The sequence below is a fragment of the Anarhichas minor genome, unplaced genomic scaffold, assembly GCF_050575085.1.
Source record: "Anarhichas minor isolate MPS153535 unplaced genomic scaffold, ASM5057508v1 ptg000011l, whole genome shotgun sequence".
Lineage (NCBI taxonomy): Eukaryota > Metazoa > Chordata > Actinopteri > Perciformes > Anarhichadidae > Anarhichas > Anarhichas minor.
The window spans coordinates 2,050,706-2,068,689 of record NW_027466457.1 but is presented as its reverse complement, the minus strand read 5'-3'; the positions used below and the strand labels follow the sequence as shown (position 1 = coordinate 2,068,689).

The window sequence follows — 17,984 nt, the reverse complement described above, 5'->3', positions numbered from 1 at the left end:
TATCATCAATGTATTTTGAATGTATTCAATAAAGAAAACCGTAATGTATGGAGCTCTTTTGCGCACAAGACAAGTCGGTAATCTTGCGGCAACAGGTTGTTAAGTAGGTTCAAGTGTGTGCACGAGACAAAATGAACATCACCGTAAGTCCCTTAAGGGGCGCTGTAGTTTATTCGCTCATGACACAACTAGCGTATTGTAACTGTACGAGTACGACTCGCTTCCTTCTACCTGCCTCCGGTGAGGACTTTCTGTGTAGTGCTTGTCAAACGGATTTTCTCTCTCCAAGCCTCTGCGTGTCTCTACCGTTCTCACACACGCAGGAGACTAACGTTGCAAGCAGGAAGTAGAAGAAAAAAAAAAGGCAGACAAGCGGCTCATGAAAACACGGAAGTAAACGCTGTCGGATCGAAGTTGGAGCCCCCTTTTTCTGCTGTAAAGTGAAAGTAGATCAGTCGACAGCTCAGCAATAGAACTCAAGGCACGACGACTGTGCTAGGGAAGTTAGCCGTCAAGCTAATTCCTCCACTGGCTCAACATTATCTCAAAACAAGCCCTAGACAGAAAAACAGGGGTGGGGGGGGGGGGGGGGAGAGGAAGACACAGACAAGTAAGTACACTGCAAGCCCCACAGGATGTGTGTGTGTGTGTGTGTGTGTGTGTGTGTGTGTGTGTGTGTGTGTGTGTGTGTGTGTGTGTGTGTGTGTGTGTGTGTGTGTGTGTGTGTGTGTGTGTGTGTGTGTGTGTGTGTGTGAGAGGAAGGCACTTTATGAATGTGTGAGACAGAAATAGAGAGCTGTGGGGAAAGAGAGGGTGCTGCACTACAGCACTTTTTTCTACCTGTTGTTTGTGTCAGCAGTGAGGAAAGAGTACACAGACATGGCTTAGGAGAGGAAGGCTCCAAGGAGGAAGGGAGGGGGGGGGGGGGGGGGGGGTCTTTCTGTGTGTGTGTGTGTGTGTGTGTGTACAAGGCATTCACCATAGTCTCTCTTTTCTTTTTCAGCTTCACTCCTGCAGAGTGAGGCGAAAGGAGGGTGAGGGTGCATAAGACAAAAAAACGAAATGAAACATGTAAAGGTCAGAGCGTGATGACTTGCAGAGGGAGGTGAGATAAAAAAGAGGGGGGGGGGGGGGGCGTTGGGGTCGTGCCGAGAGTACAGCCGTACTCAGCACTTTCTGTTTGTGAGTCAGTAAACAAAAGTGAGTCTGTTTGCACACACAAAGACAGTTCAGTGACTGCAGATATAGGGTCTTCTTGTTTATTGTCCTTGCAGAATGATGTGTTTTTTCGTGTGTAGCTCGTGTTGCTCTGCATGCTGTTTCCTGTGGACTGTGCCTCCCTCTGTACATCATCTGTTGCGGGAGTGTTATATCAGAGGGGATTAGTCCTGAGGATCTTGGACTTTCCCCTGTGCAAATATGACAGCTGTTCACAGAAGGTCACAGCTATTAATAACCTGTCCTCTACTCTGTGTGTCTCCTATAAGACTTATCCCTCGTATCCCCAGAATTCCTATCAGCCACCATGGACCACAGAGGGGAACCCCAGGAAGAAGTCATGGGGCTGAAACACGAGGAGCTGCCGCAGATGGACGGATCATGTGACGCGTGCGAGCCTGACGAGGCCCAGCCGGCCACACAAGTGTGCCACACCTGCAGCTTTGCCTTCTGCGCTGTCCATGCTGACGGACATAGCAGCAGCACACGTCACCCCATAACGCCTTACCACCACGAGGGGACACAAGCTAATGGACTTGGCACCGACAGAGACTTCAGGGTCGGAGACGGAGCCGAGGACGAGGCTCTACTCGGATTGGCGATGGCTAATGGCGATGATGCTGGGGAAAGAGAGGGAGCCAAGAGTGGTGTGCACCAGGAGGCTGAGCCGGGTGATGGAGCCGAGGGTGCAGAAGCAGGGCAGGAGGCCTTGGCCGCTGGGGAGGCTGGGAAGAGGGACACCGTGACAGTAGAGAGACTGCGCTGCAAGGAGCATGGACAGGAAGCCTCCCTGTACTGTAAACCAGATGAGAAGATCATCTGCGTGGTGTGTGCCGTGCAGGGTGAGCACCGTGAGCATGAGATAATCACGCTGCATGAGGCCTACGTGTGGCAGAAGGTGAGTCACACACCCAGAACATGATGGGTTTATATATATATATATATAATAGAACAGCACTGTGTGATTTACCGTATGCTCTCTGCTGTGGTCAATCGCTTTAATGTATAACAATCTATTCAGTGTCATTTATCTGGTTTACATTTGAAAGTCAGTATTAAGTAGTATTTCAACAGCTGTAGGTCCTGTAGTCTTTAAGTCCACTCAACAGTCTCTCATGATCACCCACATGACCTCATTAATATATCGATTTAATCGCACGGCAACATAAATAATTCCTATGGAAGTTCATGTCCATTTGGCTCGATGCCAATTCACCATTCCTGCATTTCCCGGATGGCTTTTTTGCTTCAGGTTAATAGGTCGAGGGAGACGGCACTCGTTCGGTGCAGCAATGCAGGTGGTTGGTCCAGTTAGCCGGGTTTATGCCGTTCCGGGTTTTTGGGAATAACTCCATCATCACCACGGGCTCAGTCCTGCCGAGCATATAGTGTTTTGTGATGATTATAGAATCATTTAGAGTCAGATGCTATCAGCACACTGAACACACTCGGACTATGTTATCGCACAGAGGACCGATTAACAGGTTCGATAGTATCAGAAAGCAGGACTCACTTTTGGATTTGTATTCAAGGGTTTTGTTTTTTGAACACTAAAATAAACTGAATCACAGGGCCGGTGCATTTAGCTCCAGCAGTAATGACCCACGTGGTGTGCTGACTGTAATTCAAAGAGCACGAGTCTTGTCCTCTACCCTGTGGCTGCACAAATGAAAAATAAAAGTGGAACACCACACTTCACTGGCTTACTCCCACATCATTGCCACATATGGATTGATGAGAGACAAAAGGGGTCTCACACACACACGCACATACATACACACACACGCACAGCCTCAGGCCAAATTATTTACTCTAAACCTACTCTAGTATTTATCCTGCTCAATGTGTCGGTGTATTCATGTGAAAGAACTCTTAATCTCCGGGAGTAGTGATATGATTTCCTGTTGCTGTACATTGCATTAAGCATCTAGCATGTCAAACCTGATATGCATTGTAGCCTGTGATTGACTGGTGAGCTGTGAAGGATGTACCCTGCCTTTTCTTGTAAATATCTGAGGTACTGAGATGTTCAATTACAAATATGGTAATATTCGTAATTGTCATTGTGCCCGGTCATGTTTGTACGGAGGCTTGAGAACAAGTTCATTTGATGCTCTTCTAAATGATTGACAGTAATGAACTAATAACAGAGACTCTCTGTAGTTACGCGCTGTGTTTACTGTGCGTTTCGTTTGCTCCACCTTAAGAGCAGAGAGGGTTATGACCTGCTGGGCTGCACACAACAGATGTCTGAGAAGATCAAGACCAAGTGGACCAACCCCGAGGTGAGTGCAAACGCCTGCACACATCACACTGAGGCGAATCCTCACGCGAGTTATCCAGTAAGGGCCATTTTTAGAACCCCCCCCTCCCCCCCCCCCCTCCCCAAAGGATTTGCACTCAACCGTTCTCATTTAGAAATGAGCTCTTATCAAATGAAATGAGATTTTATCTGCAGCAATAAAAGTACACTTGACCTCCCTGCAAGACTGAACGGTTTCAGTCAGCCTGACAAATTAACACTGCAGACCCCGCAGCTGCATTTTTACATCTCAATGCAATTCTATATTTCAGTTTCCCCAGTCAATGACTTTCCTAACTATCAATTCCAATTTCACTGGAATCACTGACAATCTGATTTGAAGGTGTGATTATTATTTTGGTTTTGTCTCAAAATAGCTAAATGAGTATTTTTTTGTATTAAATAAGTTATGTCTATAGCATGTGTTTATGGTTGAACCTGGTTTTAAGGCAGGGGAAGCCATAAAAGAGCAAACAAAACAAATATAGCCATTACTCATTTCTAATTCAGTGGGTAGAGCAGTAAACACTGCAGAGGTATCGAGACGGCAGCAGTGGAAACACAGCAGTGAGATAAAGAGGGATTAGAAGAAGAAGAGATTATGTCATAAAGGCATTAGTTAGTAAACATGAGAGCCAATTATTTCCATCTGTATATGTATAATGCTGCCCCATTCACCGATAACAGGCTTTGGGTTTCTGCAGCTACAGTTGTACTTGAAGTGTACAAGTGATGCCATCACCGTGAGATCACCGAGTCATGTCATTCTCAGGCTTCAGCTGATGTCACTTTCTTTGACTCGGCACTTCTGGGCCAGGTCAGAGGTTGGCTTTTTTCAACTCTATTTACTCATCGTCATCTATAGAACGGAGAGGAGTACAAAATACCCTGTAGCTGTTTTTATACCCTTGTTGGACTTGTGAAGTACAAAAATCCTCCTCTAGGACTTAGAGAGTGAATGTAGTGTATTATACACTGCTTAAATTTGTAAGGGGCTTTATCCCTCTGTATAAATAAATGACACGGACAAAATATTAAAGACACCTTTTAGCCCAATATAACACAAATACCCATTACACCCTCAGAGAGGTGTGAAACAAAGTCGAGCAATAATAGTGACTCGTTGAAATAATGATCATAACCCTATTTCAACATTGTTATGTAACCTTCACCAGGTTGCCGTCTGAAAAGTAAGGTGCCTGGTGCGTTTTGCACACGGTCACCTTTCTCTTGATATCAACAACACAAAAGCGGCAACGCTGTATTTTCACGTCAAGTCAACCTTGAAAACCTTTGCTGTATTTCCATTACGGCTGCCATAGCGGGGGCATGTTCTGCCAGCGAGAATAAAACCTGAGCGCGGACAGTTCATGCGGTGCAGCGAGAGACGTAAACAGTGAGCGACAGCATCGGGTCTCGGCTACTCACCGTCGACAGCGGCTGCACCTGCTGTCTCAACCACACCTGCAACGCCTGTTCCTCCTCATGCCCTGCTTATGAAACTGTGTCCGAACGCACGGGAGAGCAGTGGCACTCGGGAGCATTGCTCAGTACCTGCAGAGATGTGACCGAAGCACAGTGGCATAATGTAGAAGGTTAATTTGACTGGCCTGCAAGAGGCAACACTTTTTTTTTTTTTTTTGCTGGCAGCCAGCACCCAATCCAAGTTCATGTCTATTATCGTCCTGAAATATCAGTGCTGCCCCAAGGACTTCCTGGACATTTAGTCTTGTGCCGTTCTGCTGTAGAGGTGCAGTGCGCTTGGCGAAAAAAAAAAAAAAACCCACTTACCTGCTCACTCACAGGCCGCTGTGTGAGAGGCCATTATGCGGATTTGTCAGCGTGTCCTCTCTGCACACTCAAATGTCAACGTTTCTCATTATGCATGACAGACAGACGTCATCAGAGTGACTGCTCCCGGTGAGGAAAGTTGTGTCTATGCGTGAGTGAGGGAGACGGAGGCAAAAAAAAAAGAGAACGAGATGAGACGGAAGTTGGAGGAGGTTGAGTTGCGCGGTGTCTGTCGTCCCATTTATTTCATGTGGCGCGAGCACGATAAACCTTGCTCATGTGCTAATAATATCATTTCACATTCCCATATGTTAATTGCCGCTCGCAAAATAGAAGTCCTAGCGCACCAAATCAACAACCGAGAGTTGGACAGGAAACTGCGAGCGAGAAAACACAACATTAGGGAGAAGCAGAGAATGGCACATGCGTGCGAATAACTTAACCGGCAAGCGCGCAGCAGCTAACACGCACGAGAGAGTTGAGTTCGTGCTTGTGCGGGAACCGAGGGAGGCGCTGGCCCTCTTCTGATTGGTCACTTTCAACGCCATCACACCCACGCAACCTGCAGTCTGTCGCTGCTGCACAAATACAATGTGCATTGAACGGACAAGGTTGCATGTTATTGCATTGATAATGACATCTATTCATTCATAAACGAGACCGTTTAGAATCCAGTTAAGGATGTCAAGACACTTACGATGAGTTAAGTCCACTGCTGCAGGCTGCACAGTTGCTATCACACAGTACTGTAATGTAATAATGCAATACAATAATATAATAAAAAAAGAAATTTGCTACGTATGACAAGCATTGATGCAATAGGTGTTAACGTCCTAAAGGACTTCAGAGAGGAAGAGGTGTGAGCTGCTGACTGTGCGGAGGTATTTAACCCTTAGCTGGTGTTTGCCTATTAAGACTAGCCTGCGTAATTATGTACTTTGCTGCAGGTGTGGGGATTTTAATCTTCCCAAGCTCACATCTCCGTTCTCCACGGGGAAATGGAATATAATGCGAAAAAACAGCGATGAGGCTGCATACATATTAATGTGGGGGCCAGAGGCGTAACGTAAACCATGAGGGGCCTATACTGCTGTCAGTCACTCGGCCACGTCGGCATGCGTTACTTATCGTCAAAGAGCCAGACAGGATTTGTGAAGCATGTTGCGGCGTCAGTGCGGGACAGCGTGTTGTCAGCATGTTCGTCTCGCTCTCTTGTTTTATTCACTCACTTTCTGCTGGGCAGGGTGTCGTCTATAGGACGCACGCCGCCTGTAGAGCCGCCCTCTGCAGCTACAGAGAGAGGAGTCGGCTGTCTGGAGGCGAGCACGGCAACATCAGCCCAGTCACAAATTATGTGTGTGCAGTAGCTACATCCATTTTCCCCGCCTTACAAAATGTACAAGAGCAGCAGACACATTAAAGCTGTCTTAGGGAGCCGAGGCCGAGGAACAGACGGGAGCGGCATGAAAAGACTCGGCTGCTTTCGGGTTATTTTCATCCTTTTTTTTTTTTGTGTGTTCATTTCAACCTCATCCTTTTGTTCCTCCTCCCCCTCTTCCTCTCTTTACACCCTCTCCCATTGCTCTTTGAGGCTGTTATTCCCCTTCTATCTCTACTCACAGCATTTTAATTGAATTACTCCGAATCATTCCCCAGAAAGTTGCTTGGCTGTCGTTGCCTCACTCAAAGCCAATAAAGAGGTGCTGGATATTGAGACTCTACTATTATAAAACCAACGGCCTTCTGTCTCATTTTTCCCTCCCTCCCTCTTTTAACTTCTCTTCCATCCCCACTTTATATGACTTTTGAAGAGCTGATGTTTTTCAAATGAACTTGTATTGCTGTGTTGTGTTAGAGGTTTAATTGGAGAATCTGATTTCCGGAGGAGATAAAAGGGGAGCGTGAGAGAGTAGTGTTCACTTGGAACAGGGCCACTATTGCCAAGGGCAGGGACAGTTCAAATCCATTTACTCCTAATGTTCTGTTAATGCTTCTTAAGCCTCTTTTAAAAAGCATCACACAAAACAGACCCCAGTAAAGCACCAGGACGGGCACTGATTTCAAAGCAAGTTAACCGTTTGAACTCTAGTGCTCCCAAAATGGCAATTTCAAAGAACGTATTCTGCGTCTGCATATTTCATTACCTCATTGAAGATGCTTCAATTTTAGGGAGATAAGATGACATTTTGTCTGTTGAAACTTTGGGAATAAAAGATCAATTAAAATGCCTTTGTCCACACAAAAAAAAGCATTTGTATTGATGGACCCACTGATGCGTCTGTGCAGTTGAAGAGGTTAACGTTAAAAGCCCCGATGCTACTTTGATATTTGTTGTGAGCGGTTTTTCAGTTTACTTTTGTTTTCCATTCTAGCGTGTCCTGATGTCTCACCAAAGCAATGCGGCACTGTTTTTCTTCCAACACTGCTATATTTTCATTCCCGAGGGCTTTGTTTCTCTTTGTGCAGTTGTTTTCATCAGCACTAATGACTAGCACAACCTTCTTTTTTTTTAATTGCCAGTAACCGAGTACACTTGTGTGTGTGTGAAGTTAATTCTATTTGAGTGTCTCGCCTATTTGTAATAATGTAAAGTGTTAGTGGAAAGCTTTCTGTTTCTGATGAAACATTTTCACTCGCAGGGAGTTGTTTTTTATTCTGAATTTCAACTTTGGGCCCACCTTTCACATCCCCCACATATTGTTCATAAAGTAATGAAATCAACCATGGTCGTTGATACGCATGACTGCAGATTACATCGCATATGTATGAAGTCTGAACCGACATAGGCCTTTTTAGCATTCGCGTGCAGCACCATGATTCCTGAATTTCTCAGTTTTCCAGTGATAATACAAGGCATGTTAGAAACATGACTGAAGATGAATTTGGCTTCCGTAATCTGCTCGGCTAACGTCGTACCTTTTGCTTGAAAAAGAAATGAGCTTTCTTAATCTGCTCGCCTGATGTCGTACCTCTGCCTGTGCTCTCCCTCCCTCTCCTATCCCCCCCGTCCTTACTCCAACTCTGCCCTTGTAAGCAGCGTGCCACTGTCTCTCCCGAGGCCTCATTTCATTGCCTCCGCTTGCAGCTATGCAAATGAAGATTAGCACGCATGAATGCTGCTTCCTTGCAAGCTGGACAAATTCTCAGACAAACTCCGTCACTGAGGGAAAGGTCCGAGGGCCATAGGGCTCCTGCTCCAGATAAACAAAGAGCACTGATCCAGGATCACGCCTCCCATCTGCCACAGGGACTCGATGGTGAGACAGGGGGCTCGTTGGAGGCCCTGGGCATAGCAAGATGTGATGAAGGAATGTGTCCGTTTGATAAGATACTAAAGACGACACGTTTTGTGTTACGAACCATTCTGTTTGCCCTATTCATGTCGTAGCTTTGTTCTTGGCTAGCATTGTTCTTTGTGATTTATTCTAACTGCTTTCTCTCCATTCTCTGAAACCTGGTGTGACCACAAAAGAGTATGTAGATTATAAACGGATACATACTGAATGACGTATATTTGTAGGTAAAATGATGTCATGTTATGTTAAAGGAAACTGGAGACATTCGTGAGTGAAGATCAGTTGTCACAAATGTTTCCCCACTATTACATTTTTGCAGCATAAGTAGAGAAGAGTCAGCGCTGTGAACTGACTCAAGTTTGTCAGTAACAATGCAATATATATACCGCATGTAACTTTTTCGAACATAAGAAAACGTGGTGTGTAACATAAGCTAACGTTAGCTAATTTCAGCCATAAGCTACTGGTCAGGAATTCAGCTTTTTTATTTGAAAGAGTGTATCATTTCATACTTTGAAAGTGACTGTGTCTCGCTGTAAGTCATTGAGAGACTTGCAATTTAAAAGAAATAGCCCAAATTTAACTAATCAGTATTCACAAAGGTAGCTGAATGCTAAAGCTACGCCTGACATGGAAGTAACTAATGGAGCAATTACTGCTGGCTGCTGTTGAATTCATGCTGCCGATATAGTATAACAAATTTACAGGCACGTTACACTTGGCAAACTGATTATGAATGAAAATGCCCTGCAGATGTTGAAGCCTTTAAAAATGAATATTTGAAAGGGTAATTCAGATTTGCAGGGACTTGAATATTGAATACGTTGATCCATCACGGTGTCCATGACACCTCAATCAGAGGCGTCTTAGAGCAAGGCGTCTGCAGCATCAAAACATGAGCAACAGCTTAAGCATTGAATTATTATCTCCCTACCAAATGAGGTAGTAAATGCCTTGTCATTTCTAAATGTGTTTTTTAAGTGTTAACTGCGTACGTTTGAATCGATGAGTGTTCTGGAAGATTTAATCAGTCTATATTGTAATTAAATACGTTATCATATTTGGGCTCTTCCTACTACTACTACTACTTGCTCTATGTGTTAAAGTAAAGAAATTCCGGCATAGGATAGTAGATTTGGAAAAAAGCGATGCTTCATTCTCGCCAATCTTTCACATTCACAATTCACTTCAGTATCTATACAAGGAATGGAACATGTTGCTAGTCGAAGGCAGTTGTAGTCTATTGTTCTTAATTCATCAGAGATGTATTGGGGTATTGATTTTGGTAAAACAAAGAAAATAGAAAATACAGAACTCTTGCTTTCCAATTAGATGTTAAGTCTCTCTGATGCAGAGTGAACAAAGTGCACATTTTTCTCTGCTCATACAAAGAAAGTAAATTAAAAATGTTACCTCTTGCGCTTGGTTTAATGGCCAATTTGGAGAATCTGATTGCTTGTGCAGAAATGGCATGTACATGATAAAACTGTGGGCCCCTAGGGGCCGTGACTCTGCCAACCTCAGTAAAGACTGATGATTCCTTGCTTCGCTGGAGAGAGGGAGGCTGAGGGGGAACAAGATAAAATAGATGGAAAGGAAGAGAGTGAAGTCCTGCTCAAGGGAAGAGGAGAGACCGAGCAGCTGATGTTCATAGATTGAAGCGATTATAACACATTCAGGAGCAGAGATCATGACAAGAGGCTTCGGGGTGTTTTACCTCATGGCAGCATCTGTGTTGGAGGTGGAGCCATCTCGGTGGCAATGATTGTAGGAAGGCAAATTGTTTATTGAGGTGTTTTAACGTAATGAGTCATAGCTAAAGAGAGCTCCGTCGGGGAACAGGGAAAAGGATTAGAAAGGGTATCTCAGTGAGCAGTTTAAAAGCCAAACAGATGGCTCGCTGTGGTAGAAGGAGCCTCTGAGGTCTCTATCTACAGATGGGATGCACGGAGTGTTCCTCAAGGGGATCTGCTTCATGCTATCAATTGGCTACTGCATGGCAAAGACCAGTGCGCTTATTAAAGTCGTATTCACGTGTCAAAGTCAAAGATCAATCAACATGTATTTCTCTATTTTGCATCCTGGCCATACAATTTTACTGTCACCTGTCACCTCATCTCTATGTTTACTTGTTTTTATTGTCCGTCTCCGCTTCTCAGTTTTCTGAGCTCATCTCAAGATTTCATACCTACACTCATCTATCATTCCTTCCCTCACGCTCTCCATCTCCTGTACCTCATCTCCATATCTTAGATGTCAACAGAGGAGCTGGAGGCCTATGTGAACAGTCAGTTTGATGAGCTCCGTAAACTGGTGCGTCTGGAGGAGAAGAGGACCCTTCACCTGGTAGACCTCAAAGAGGCGTTCCTGACGGCATCCGCTGCTGAGAAAATCGCCGAGATCTCCGTCCAAACCGAGCGGCTGCAGGAAGAGATGGCCAACATCACACACCAGCTGTGCCTGCTGGAACAGGCTGAGGCGTTGGGTCCTGTGATGGCAGCAGAGGCCCTCAGAGCGGCACCAGCTCACAGAGTGCCGGTGAGAAGGACCTTTCTTTCTTATTTATCCTTATTCTGCTTCTAAAACTGCTTTTGTACAATCAGCAGAGTGTATCTCACTCGCTGCACAGTTACAGTAAGTGTAGGTGAGGCTAACGCATAATGTCACAGAAGCCCAGTGTGAGTAACATTCAGCTTGCCATGCTTTATATAGGGTGATGTTTAAAGCTTGAATGCCTCGGCTACTGCGAAACAAACCATTTCACCTTCATATCTTCAGACTGTCGCTTTACATAACTACAGTCTCAGACAGTACACAAGTCTGATGTAGTCAAAAGTGTCTGCCTTTGCCAAATATGGCCCCTTGAATCTGCAAGGAAGTCAATGGGGGTTGATCAGGCCAGTTACAATCTGTGTTTAAGGTTGGCTTCTAAAACTTTAAACCGGATCCACTGGATTCAGAGGTGGAAGTTGGTTTAGAACTGGGCAGCAAGTAACAGCAGTCTTATGCCCCGGGCTCCGACTACAGGTTTTTTTTTTTTACCGATCTAACCCCAGTTCACCCCTCCCGCCAATTGGAAGACAAATCCGGTCCAGGACCTTGGTAGGTATTGATGTTTGGCCCAAATGATCTAGTAATGTGAGGGGTTTACGGATCCAGTCCTAAAGCTCCCAACCGGCTCGGGGCCGCCCTGATAATTTCTAACATGTTTGATTTTTAGGAGTCAAAATCTGGATGATAATGCCAGTACTTTGAGCGGGACCATAATAGCCAATGAGAGAGACAAGCCGGAGCACATGACGGTGATTCCAAGCAACAGTAAACGTTCTAGTCCTTGAGGCTAACGTTAGCTAGCATACTACTGTTTGACAGATGTTAAAATCTCACCTCCAGTTCTCGCTGAAGATTAGACAATCCGTGTTGGCCGCGTCTTCCGAGTCATTTTCTCGCCCAGACTCGTTTAGCCTTCTGCTTTTGTTTTTTCTCACTGCAAAGCATTTTTAAAGGAAGTTGTAGCGCCACTTTACTCTCCCTTTACATCTCCTTCCCCATGAGATCACGTCAGAGAGATCACGTGAGGCGCTGTGTTGCTTCCTCTGCCGCGATGATCTTAATAATATCCTGTAGTGTGTGATGCGCCATTATTTTCAAATCTTGTAGTATGTGCATGTTTAAGACTAGAGAGAAGAAAGTCTGTGAAGATTCTCCTTATGTGTGTAATGCAACCCGATTTTAAAACTCCTGTAGTCTAAACCCGGCCTGAGCCTGTTGTGATCAAAGCTGCGTCACATGACGAGGTCTGCTGAGGGCACAAGCAAATGGGGTCAATGATTAATTAACGCAAACTTTAAACACAGAGGTCCGGTGCCAAAGTTGTTACTAAGGTCAGCCTTGTAAAACAGAGATCTATTGCCTTGTCAATAAACAATTACAAACCGTTTGCCAGCCAGCAGAAAGCCGTTGCTGATCACGAGTATGCAACAGTGCACGCTGTACCTAGTTATCATTTATCATTTCTATCATCGCATAGTCGGTTTCTCCTCAGCCTGTCTGAATTTGCTTGTGATGTGGCCTAGCTTACAAATGTTATTGCTGGTAATGACTCGGTGCCTTGCGCAAAGACACCTGAGCAGGGTGGTTGGTTGCTTGATCCCAGGGCTTCAACTTAAAGGATTATCTTTCTAATGACTGTGGCATCTGCTGCGTAGTCATTATGGAAAAAGCGGATACGGTAAACAGGTGCCACCATACACAGTTCTGTTCCAAATGAAAGGAGAGACCGGCTGTATTTATCCAGGCGAGTATTATGTTCATGTGGAGAAATGCAGTTTTCCTTTTCATACAGTCAGCTGTGTCGGTGTGATGCAGCTGGTTAGAGGAAAATAAATCCTGGGCCGTAGACTGATGAGGTATGAATGTTACAGTGTACACAGCAGCAGGGTACACTGTTTTTAAATACCTGCCCCTTCGTCAAAGAAAGGTTCTTATAGAATTCATATATTTACACGCAGGTTAGCGCAGTCAGAAGTGCTAGCGATGCCAACGCATTTCCATCACTTCAGATTCTGCAGCACTCTCACTCTCTCATCTCTTGTTTGAGCATTGAAGTGGGGGCTTTTACTGCTTCTACATCCCAAATTATAATATCTCAGCGGTCCATTTGTCACTCTCTATACTTAAGCCACCGCGTTCAGGAAAAGGAGGCTTTGAGTGTTCCCTGGCGATGCTCTACAGGACCAGGGAGGCTGCAGTAATGCTGCTGTGCAGATTGCTTTTACTAGCTGAGAAATGAATCCAATGGGGGCCGAGTTCATTAAGGCCCTAATTGAATGCTGATTGTTACCCTGTTTGTTCTTGTGTGTTAGTTATGGCTGGAGTGGGCAGTGCTATTTGGAAATGTATGGTCACAGGAGAGGTATGAGCAGGTTTAGAGAGGGCGCTCACGTGGTGCTTATCCAGCGAGGATGTATCTTTTTAATGCTCCAAGTGAATTGGGCTGAGTTGTATGCGTAGTCTGAGATGTGAAGTGAATGGATCTGGGGGTACCAAAACAGTCGTTGCATTTAAGTCCCCCTGAACTCACCGACACCTGCAGCCATTCTGTCCTCAGGAAAACATTTGTGATGTGCAGAGAGTCTCTTGTAAGCAGAGAACAACTGGCTCAAACATTAATCCTCCTACTTGCTCCCCTCACTCTATCACTGTTAGTCTGTCTGTCTCATGGTGGCAGTGTCTACAGATGGTACACTGAACTACGATCATTCACTTGCCTCTTTACTGCAGTTCTGCTGAACTTTGCAGGGTGCTCCTTGTCTACGACACTGGAGCTGAAACAATACAGTTTTTATACTAATAGTTGTTTTGATTAAATTAGTTCAAAACCTCAAATTGGAAGTTTTGGAAGTGGTGCCGTCATTCCAACTTTTTTTCCAAGAGAAGAAAAGACCAGCAGCTTCTGAGCCGAGTCCGAAAAAGCAATTGCAGCCATGCAACAGCAAGCCTGTGGAGTGGGGCAACTATGATGTAAAACGTTGCTCACCTTCATAAACCCCTTCCTTTAAACTGCTCCCCAAAGAATAAACCACATAATTGATGTGAGTCTTCGGGCTTGAGGTCAAACAAACAAATTACTGCTGGTTCACTTTAATAATCTCTCATCTATCTTTTAATGCAGGCACAGGAACACACAGGTGTGGACACGCATACACACACACCAAGAAGAGGGTCAACGGGGATGAGAAAAACATTCAGAAAATTTCCCAATCAGTGGAAGCCAGAGGGAGAATATATATAAGCAACTTTGTCTTCATTATCAAAATACTCGGTCTCCAAGTCTTCATTACAAAGTGCCAGTAGGTACTCATTTGTTCACTTGAGCATTCTCTGATGGATGTACAGTAATTAAAAGAAAACGTGTATATGTCACCGGGCAGGAAATGATCTTTCTGCCTGACTGGGACACAGTGCATAAAAAAAACAAAGACAAGCGACCTCATCAGCCAGGCATTGGGAGTCGGCACCAGAGACCCAACCAAGTCTCAGTCGTGACCTAGGTCACAGCGAAGCGCTTTGAGGCTGATTTAAAACCATGCAGCCGTTTACCCGTCGGCTCTACGTTTACCCGCCGGCTCTACGTTTACCCGCCGGCTCTACGTTTACCCGCCGGCTCTACGTTTACCCGCCGGCTCTACATTTACCGGTCGGCTCTACGTTTACCGGTCGGCTCTACGTTTACCCGTCGGCTCTACGTTTACCCGCCGGCTCTACGTTTACCGGTCGGCTCTACGTTTACCCGTCGGCTCTACGTTTACCCGTCGGCTCTACGTTTACCCGCCGGCTCTACGTTTACCCGCCGGCTCTACATTTACCGGTCGGCTCTACGTTTACCGGTCGGCTCTACGTTTACCCGTCGGCTCTACATTTCAATAATATGAAGCTTATTGTTAAGAATCTTATTCCCATGCGGTTTTGTTCAAAATACAGCTAAGCTCCATTTCGAACAGATCAAGGGCACATCATTCCATGAAGTAGATATTGTTTTTAAATTATGAAGGGAGCCGCTTCAGGTTGCTTATTTGGATGGCAGACACACAAGTCTTGGTTGTTCTTACAGTGGCTTTGAGAGTTTAAGATTTGATGTGTGCACATTAGAGACTGAACTGCCCCAGGCCATGTGAATAATGTAAAAAATGTTTAATCTGGTATCATTATGTGAAGGTATGATTTTTTTTATTTTTCCCCCTCATATTGTTGGAAAGGTAACTGCGGTAATAACAGTTGGAACAAAGCTTCATAGTCGTCAGTTTCATTCTAACAGCATATTTCTTCCAATTTTGTGGGCAGTGGCACTAAAAAACTCTTTAATTGGACCAAATGGAAACAAAGCACACAGCTGGGACTGTAACAATTTTCCATTTATATTGTTGTGATATACTGTAATACACTATAAGCAAATACAGTGTGCATTACTAATTCAACATTTACTTACATAGAATCTGGAAAACCAAGATTGAAACCAGAGAAATAGTAACGTTTGTTCTGCTTTTATGGTTAAGAACACCATCTGACTCCATGTGATCACCAGGACTGATCGCCCTGTCAGGATTATTGAATTATTGATCATATCAGAGCGGACATTATTAGGACATCAACTCCGTAGTAGGATAACTTCATTTTTGATATCGGTCTCTTCAGGGGAATTGATTAAAAGATAATATAATGTGTTACACTTTAATACGTAAACATTTTCCCAAAGTGTGGCAGTTCCTCCCTGAAGGATAGTTTGAAGCTTTTGATTCATGATATCTCATGTTGCCTCTCCGCCTGAGGGTGATCGACTAAAATGTAACAACCAAAAGTATTTTTACCCAGCAACATTATTAGTTTTTAAAGCAGGGATGGGATTTCTATATGTCTTCCTCTCTCTGGGTGCCTTAAAACCTGCTACTGTTAGCAATCCACTCATGATAGGATGTCAGTTAACCAACCAAGCAAACACAAGGAGAGGCAGCCTTACAGCAACCAGTGACGAGCTTCTCTGGAGAATGTCAGCTTTGCAGTCTGATTTCACAAATTAACTTTTTGAGTCTGTTGAAGTGTTTGACAAGGTAAACCAAGAGGAATCCCACTGAGTTCCAATATTTGAAAGTACCTTATTTGTCCAGATCTGAAGCTAATTAAATTTAAAGCCAAATCTTAGTCAGCGAGGCAAACAGCCAGCCAGCACTCTGCAGCCACCGCTCATCAGCTCTGCTCTCCTCCGCTGTGCTGCCAAGAAGCCAACGAGTTCACGACGCTGTAAATTACACCGTGTCAAAATCCCTTTCTGGCGCAGCCATCTTAGCGTCGGTAGTCAAGGTCCAGAGCTACAGTGCAGTCAGTGCCGGGCAAAATATAAAACACAACACAAGAGACCGTCTTGTGCTCAAGGTCCTCTTGACTGAAAATACACCAATTGAGATTATGAATGGCAGAATAAGTAGTTGGACTGTGTTACATGACAGCGATTTCAACTGTAGTGCATGGACACTGGAGCAGTATGTGTGGCACACTGAACAAACCGGTGTTACTGGTAGGCCTGTTGAAATCATGCATTTACATCTTCTAGAGATTGACGGAATCGGAAATGTGATTTTCATTTTTTCATTTGGCACATGAATAAACGTGCAGTGCTGGTGTAAGCGTCGCATCCTGCCAGTAAACAAATCACGTCCGTCATTTTGACATGGAGAAATCTTTTAAGCTCCCATCACAGTTAAACGGGCTCATTTGGTGCTTTGTTCCAGACTGCTCCTTTTTCAAAAGCTCATGAATATACATGAGCACAAGTGGTGGATGAAAGTGAAAATTAATTGGTCAGATTAAGAGCCACACCGGATGCAGAACCTGGTTAATGTGAATTATGTTTTTTCTTTTTTATCTGTTTATTTTAATTATGTCAAATTCTCTCTGTCTCTCTCTCTGTCTCTCTCTCTCTCTCTCTCTCTCTCTCTCTCTCTCTCTCTCTCTCTCTCTCTCTCTCTCTCTCTCTCTCTCCCTCCTTGTTTTCAGCGCGACATTGAAGCCAGGCCAAGGTAAGACTGCCAGTTTGATTCATTTTCACCCTTTCACAGCACGATAGTTTGACACGCACATATAAAACACACACCCTCCGTGTCTTTTCCCGTCTTATAAGTGATTCATTAAAGCAACTCGCAAAGCTCTCGCATACAGATGCAGAGTCACCCATGCACATCAAGCCTCCGATGCCTCCAAAGCTATCCGGTCACATGCGAGTCACGTCGGTGCCCCAGCAAGGCAATTAGTAGCTCTCATCTGTGTGTGTGTGTGTATGTGCTGAGAGGTGGGAGCTGTGTGTATGTGTGTGTTTACAGTGCACGCATACTGTATACAGTATGTGTGCACTGTAATAAGACAAGCTGTTGTGTCGGTGGTCGGCTCAAGTCACGCCCTCTGATACAGCGTAGTATTTACATTCGTACTATGCCGAAGCTGATTACGTGTGCCTGCAGGTGCGTAGAAGTGAGGTTGGGGAACTGGACTGGACGGACGCAGCCGTATTCATTTTCATCCGCAGTTTGTTTGGGTCTTTTATTTTGCCTGGACTCCGTCCTAAACCTTTATCTCCGTCTGTGTCAGACAATCTGAAATGGATAGTCCTTTCCCAGTCTCGCACTTATTGATCTGTTGAGACCTCTCTGCCTCCTTCACCCGGTTACAGGAGCACTCCTAGCACCACCTGCCGTTTCTGCCTCACCTCCCAGCTGTCTCTCTGGGCTTTCATCTCAAAGTACTCCTCCCTGTTACAGACACACACGCACCTTCAGCAAACGTCTTCACATCTGTCCTCGGAGAAAAGAACCGCATGTTCTGTGAAA

At 44.8% G+C, this 17,984-nt stretch overlaps 1 protein-coding gene across 12 annotated transcripts in view; it reads left to right on the top strand.

Moving 5' to 3' along the window:
- Window positions 1-203: 203 nt before the first annotated feature.
- Window positions 204-17,984, top strand: part of trim44 (tripartite motif containing 44) — a 39,802-nt gene continuing 22,021 nt past the window's right edge. For 9 of the 12 annotated variants that reach the window (XR_012953357.1, XR_012953351.1, XR_012953355.1 and 6 more), the window contains exons 1-4: window positions 1,132-2,116; window positions 3,426-3,503; window positions 10,861-11,145; window positions 17,158-17,180. Coding sequence is in view for 1 of the 12 variants with exons in the window: in XM_076088851.1 (XP_075944966.1) it covers window positions 1,526-2,116; window positions 3,426-3,503; window positions 10,861-11,145; window positions 17,158-17,180 (977 nt within the window). In the remaining 11 variants the exon portion in view is untranslated. Of the gene's footprint in view, window positions 611-941; window positions 1,106-1,131; window positions 2,117-3,425; window positions 3,504-10,860; window positions 11,146-17,157; window positions 17,181-17,984 lie in introns of those variants that run through there. The other 3 variants (XR_012953360.1, XR_012953358.1, XR_012953359.1) reach the window with 3 other exon arrangements.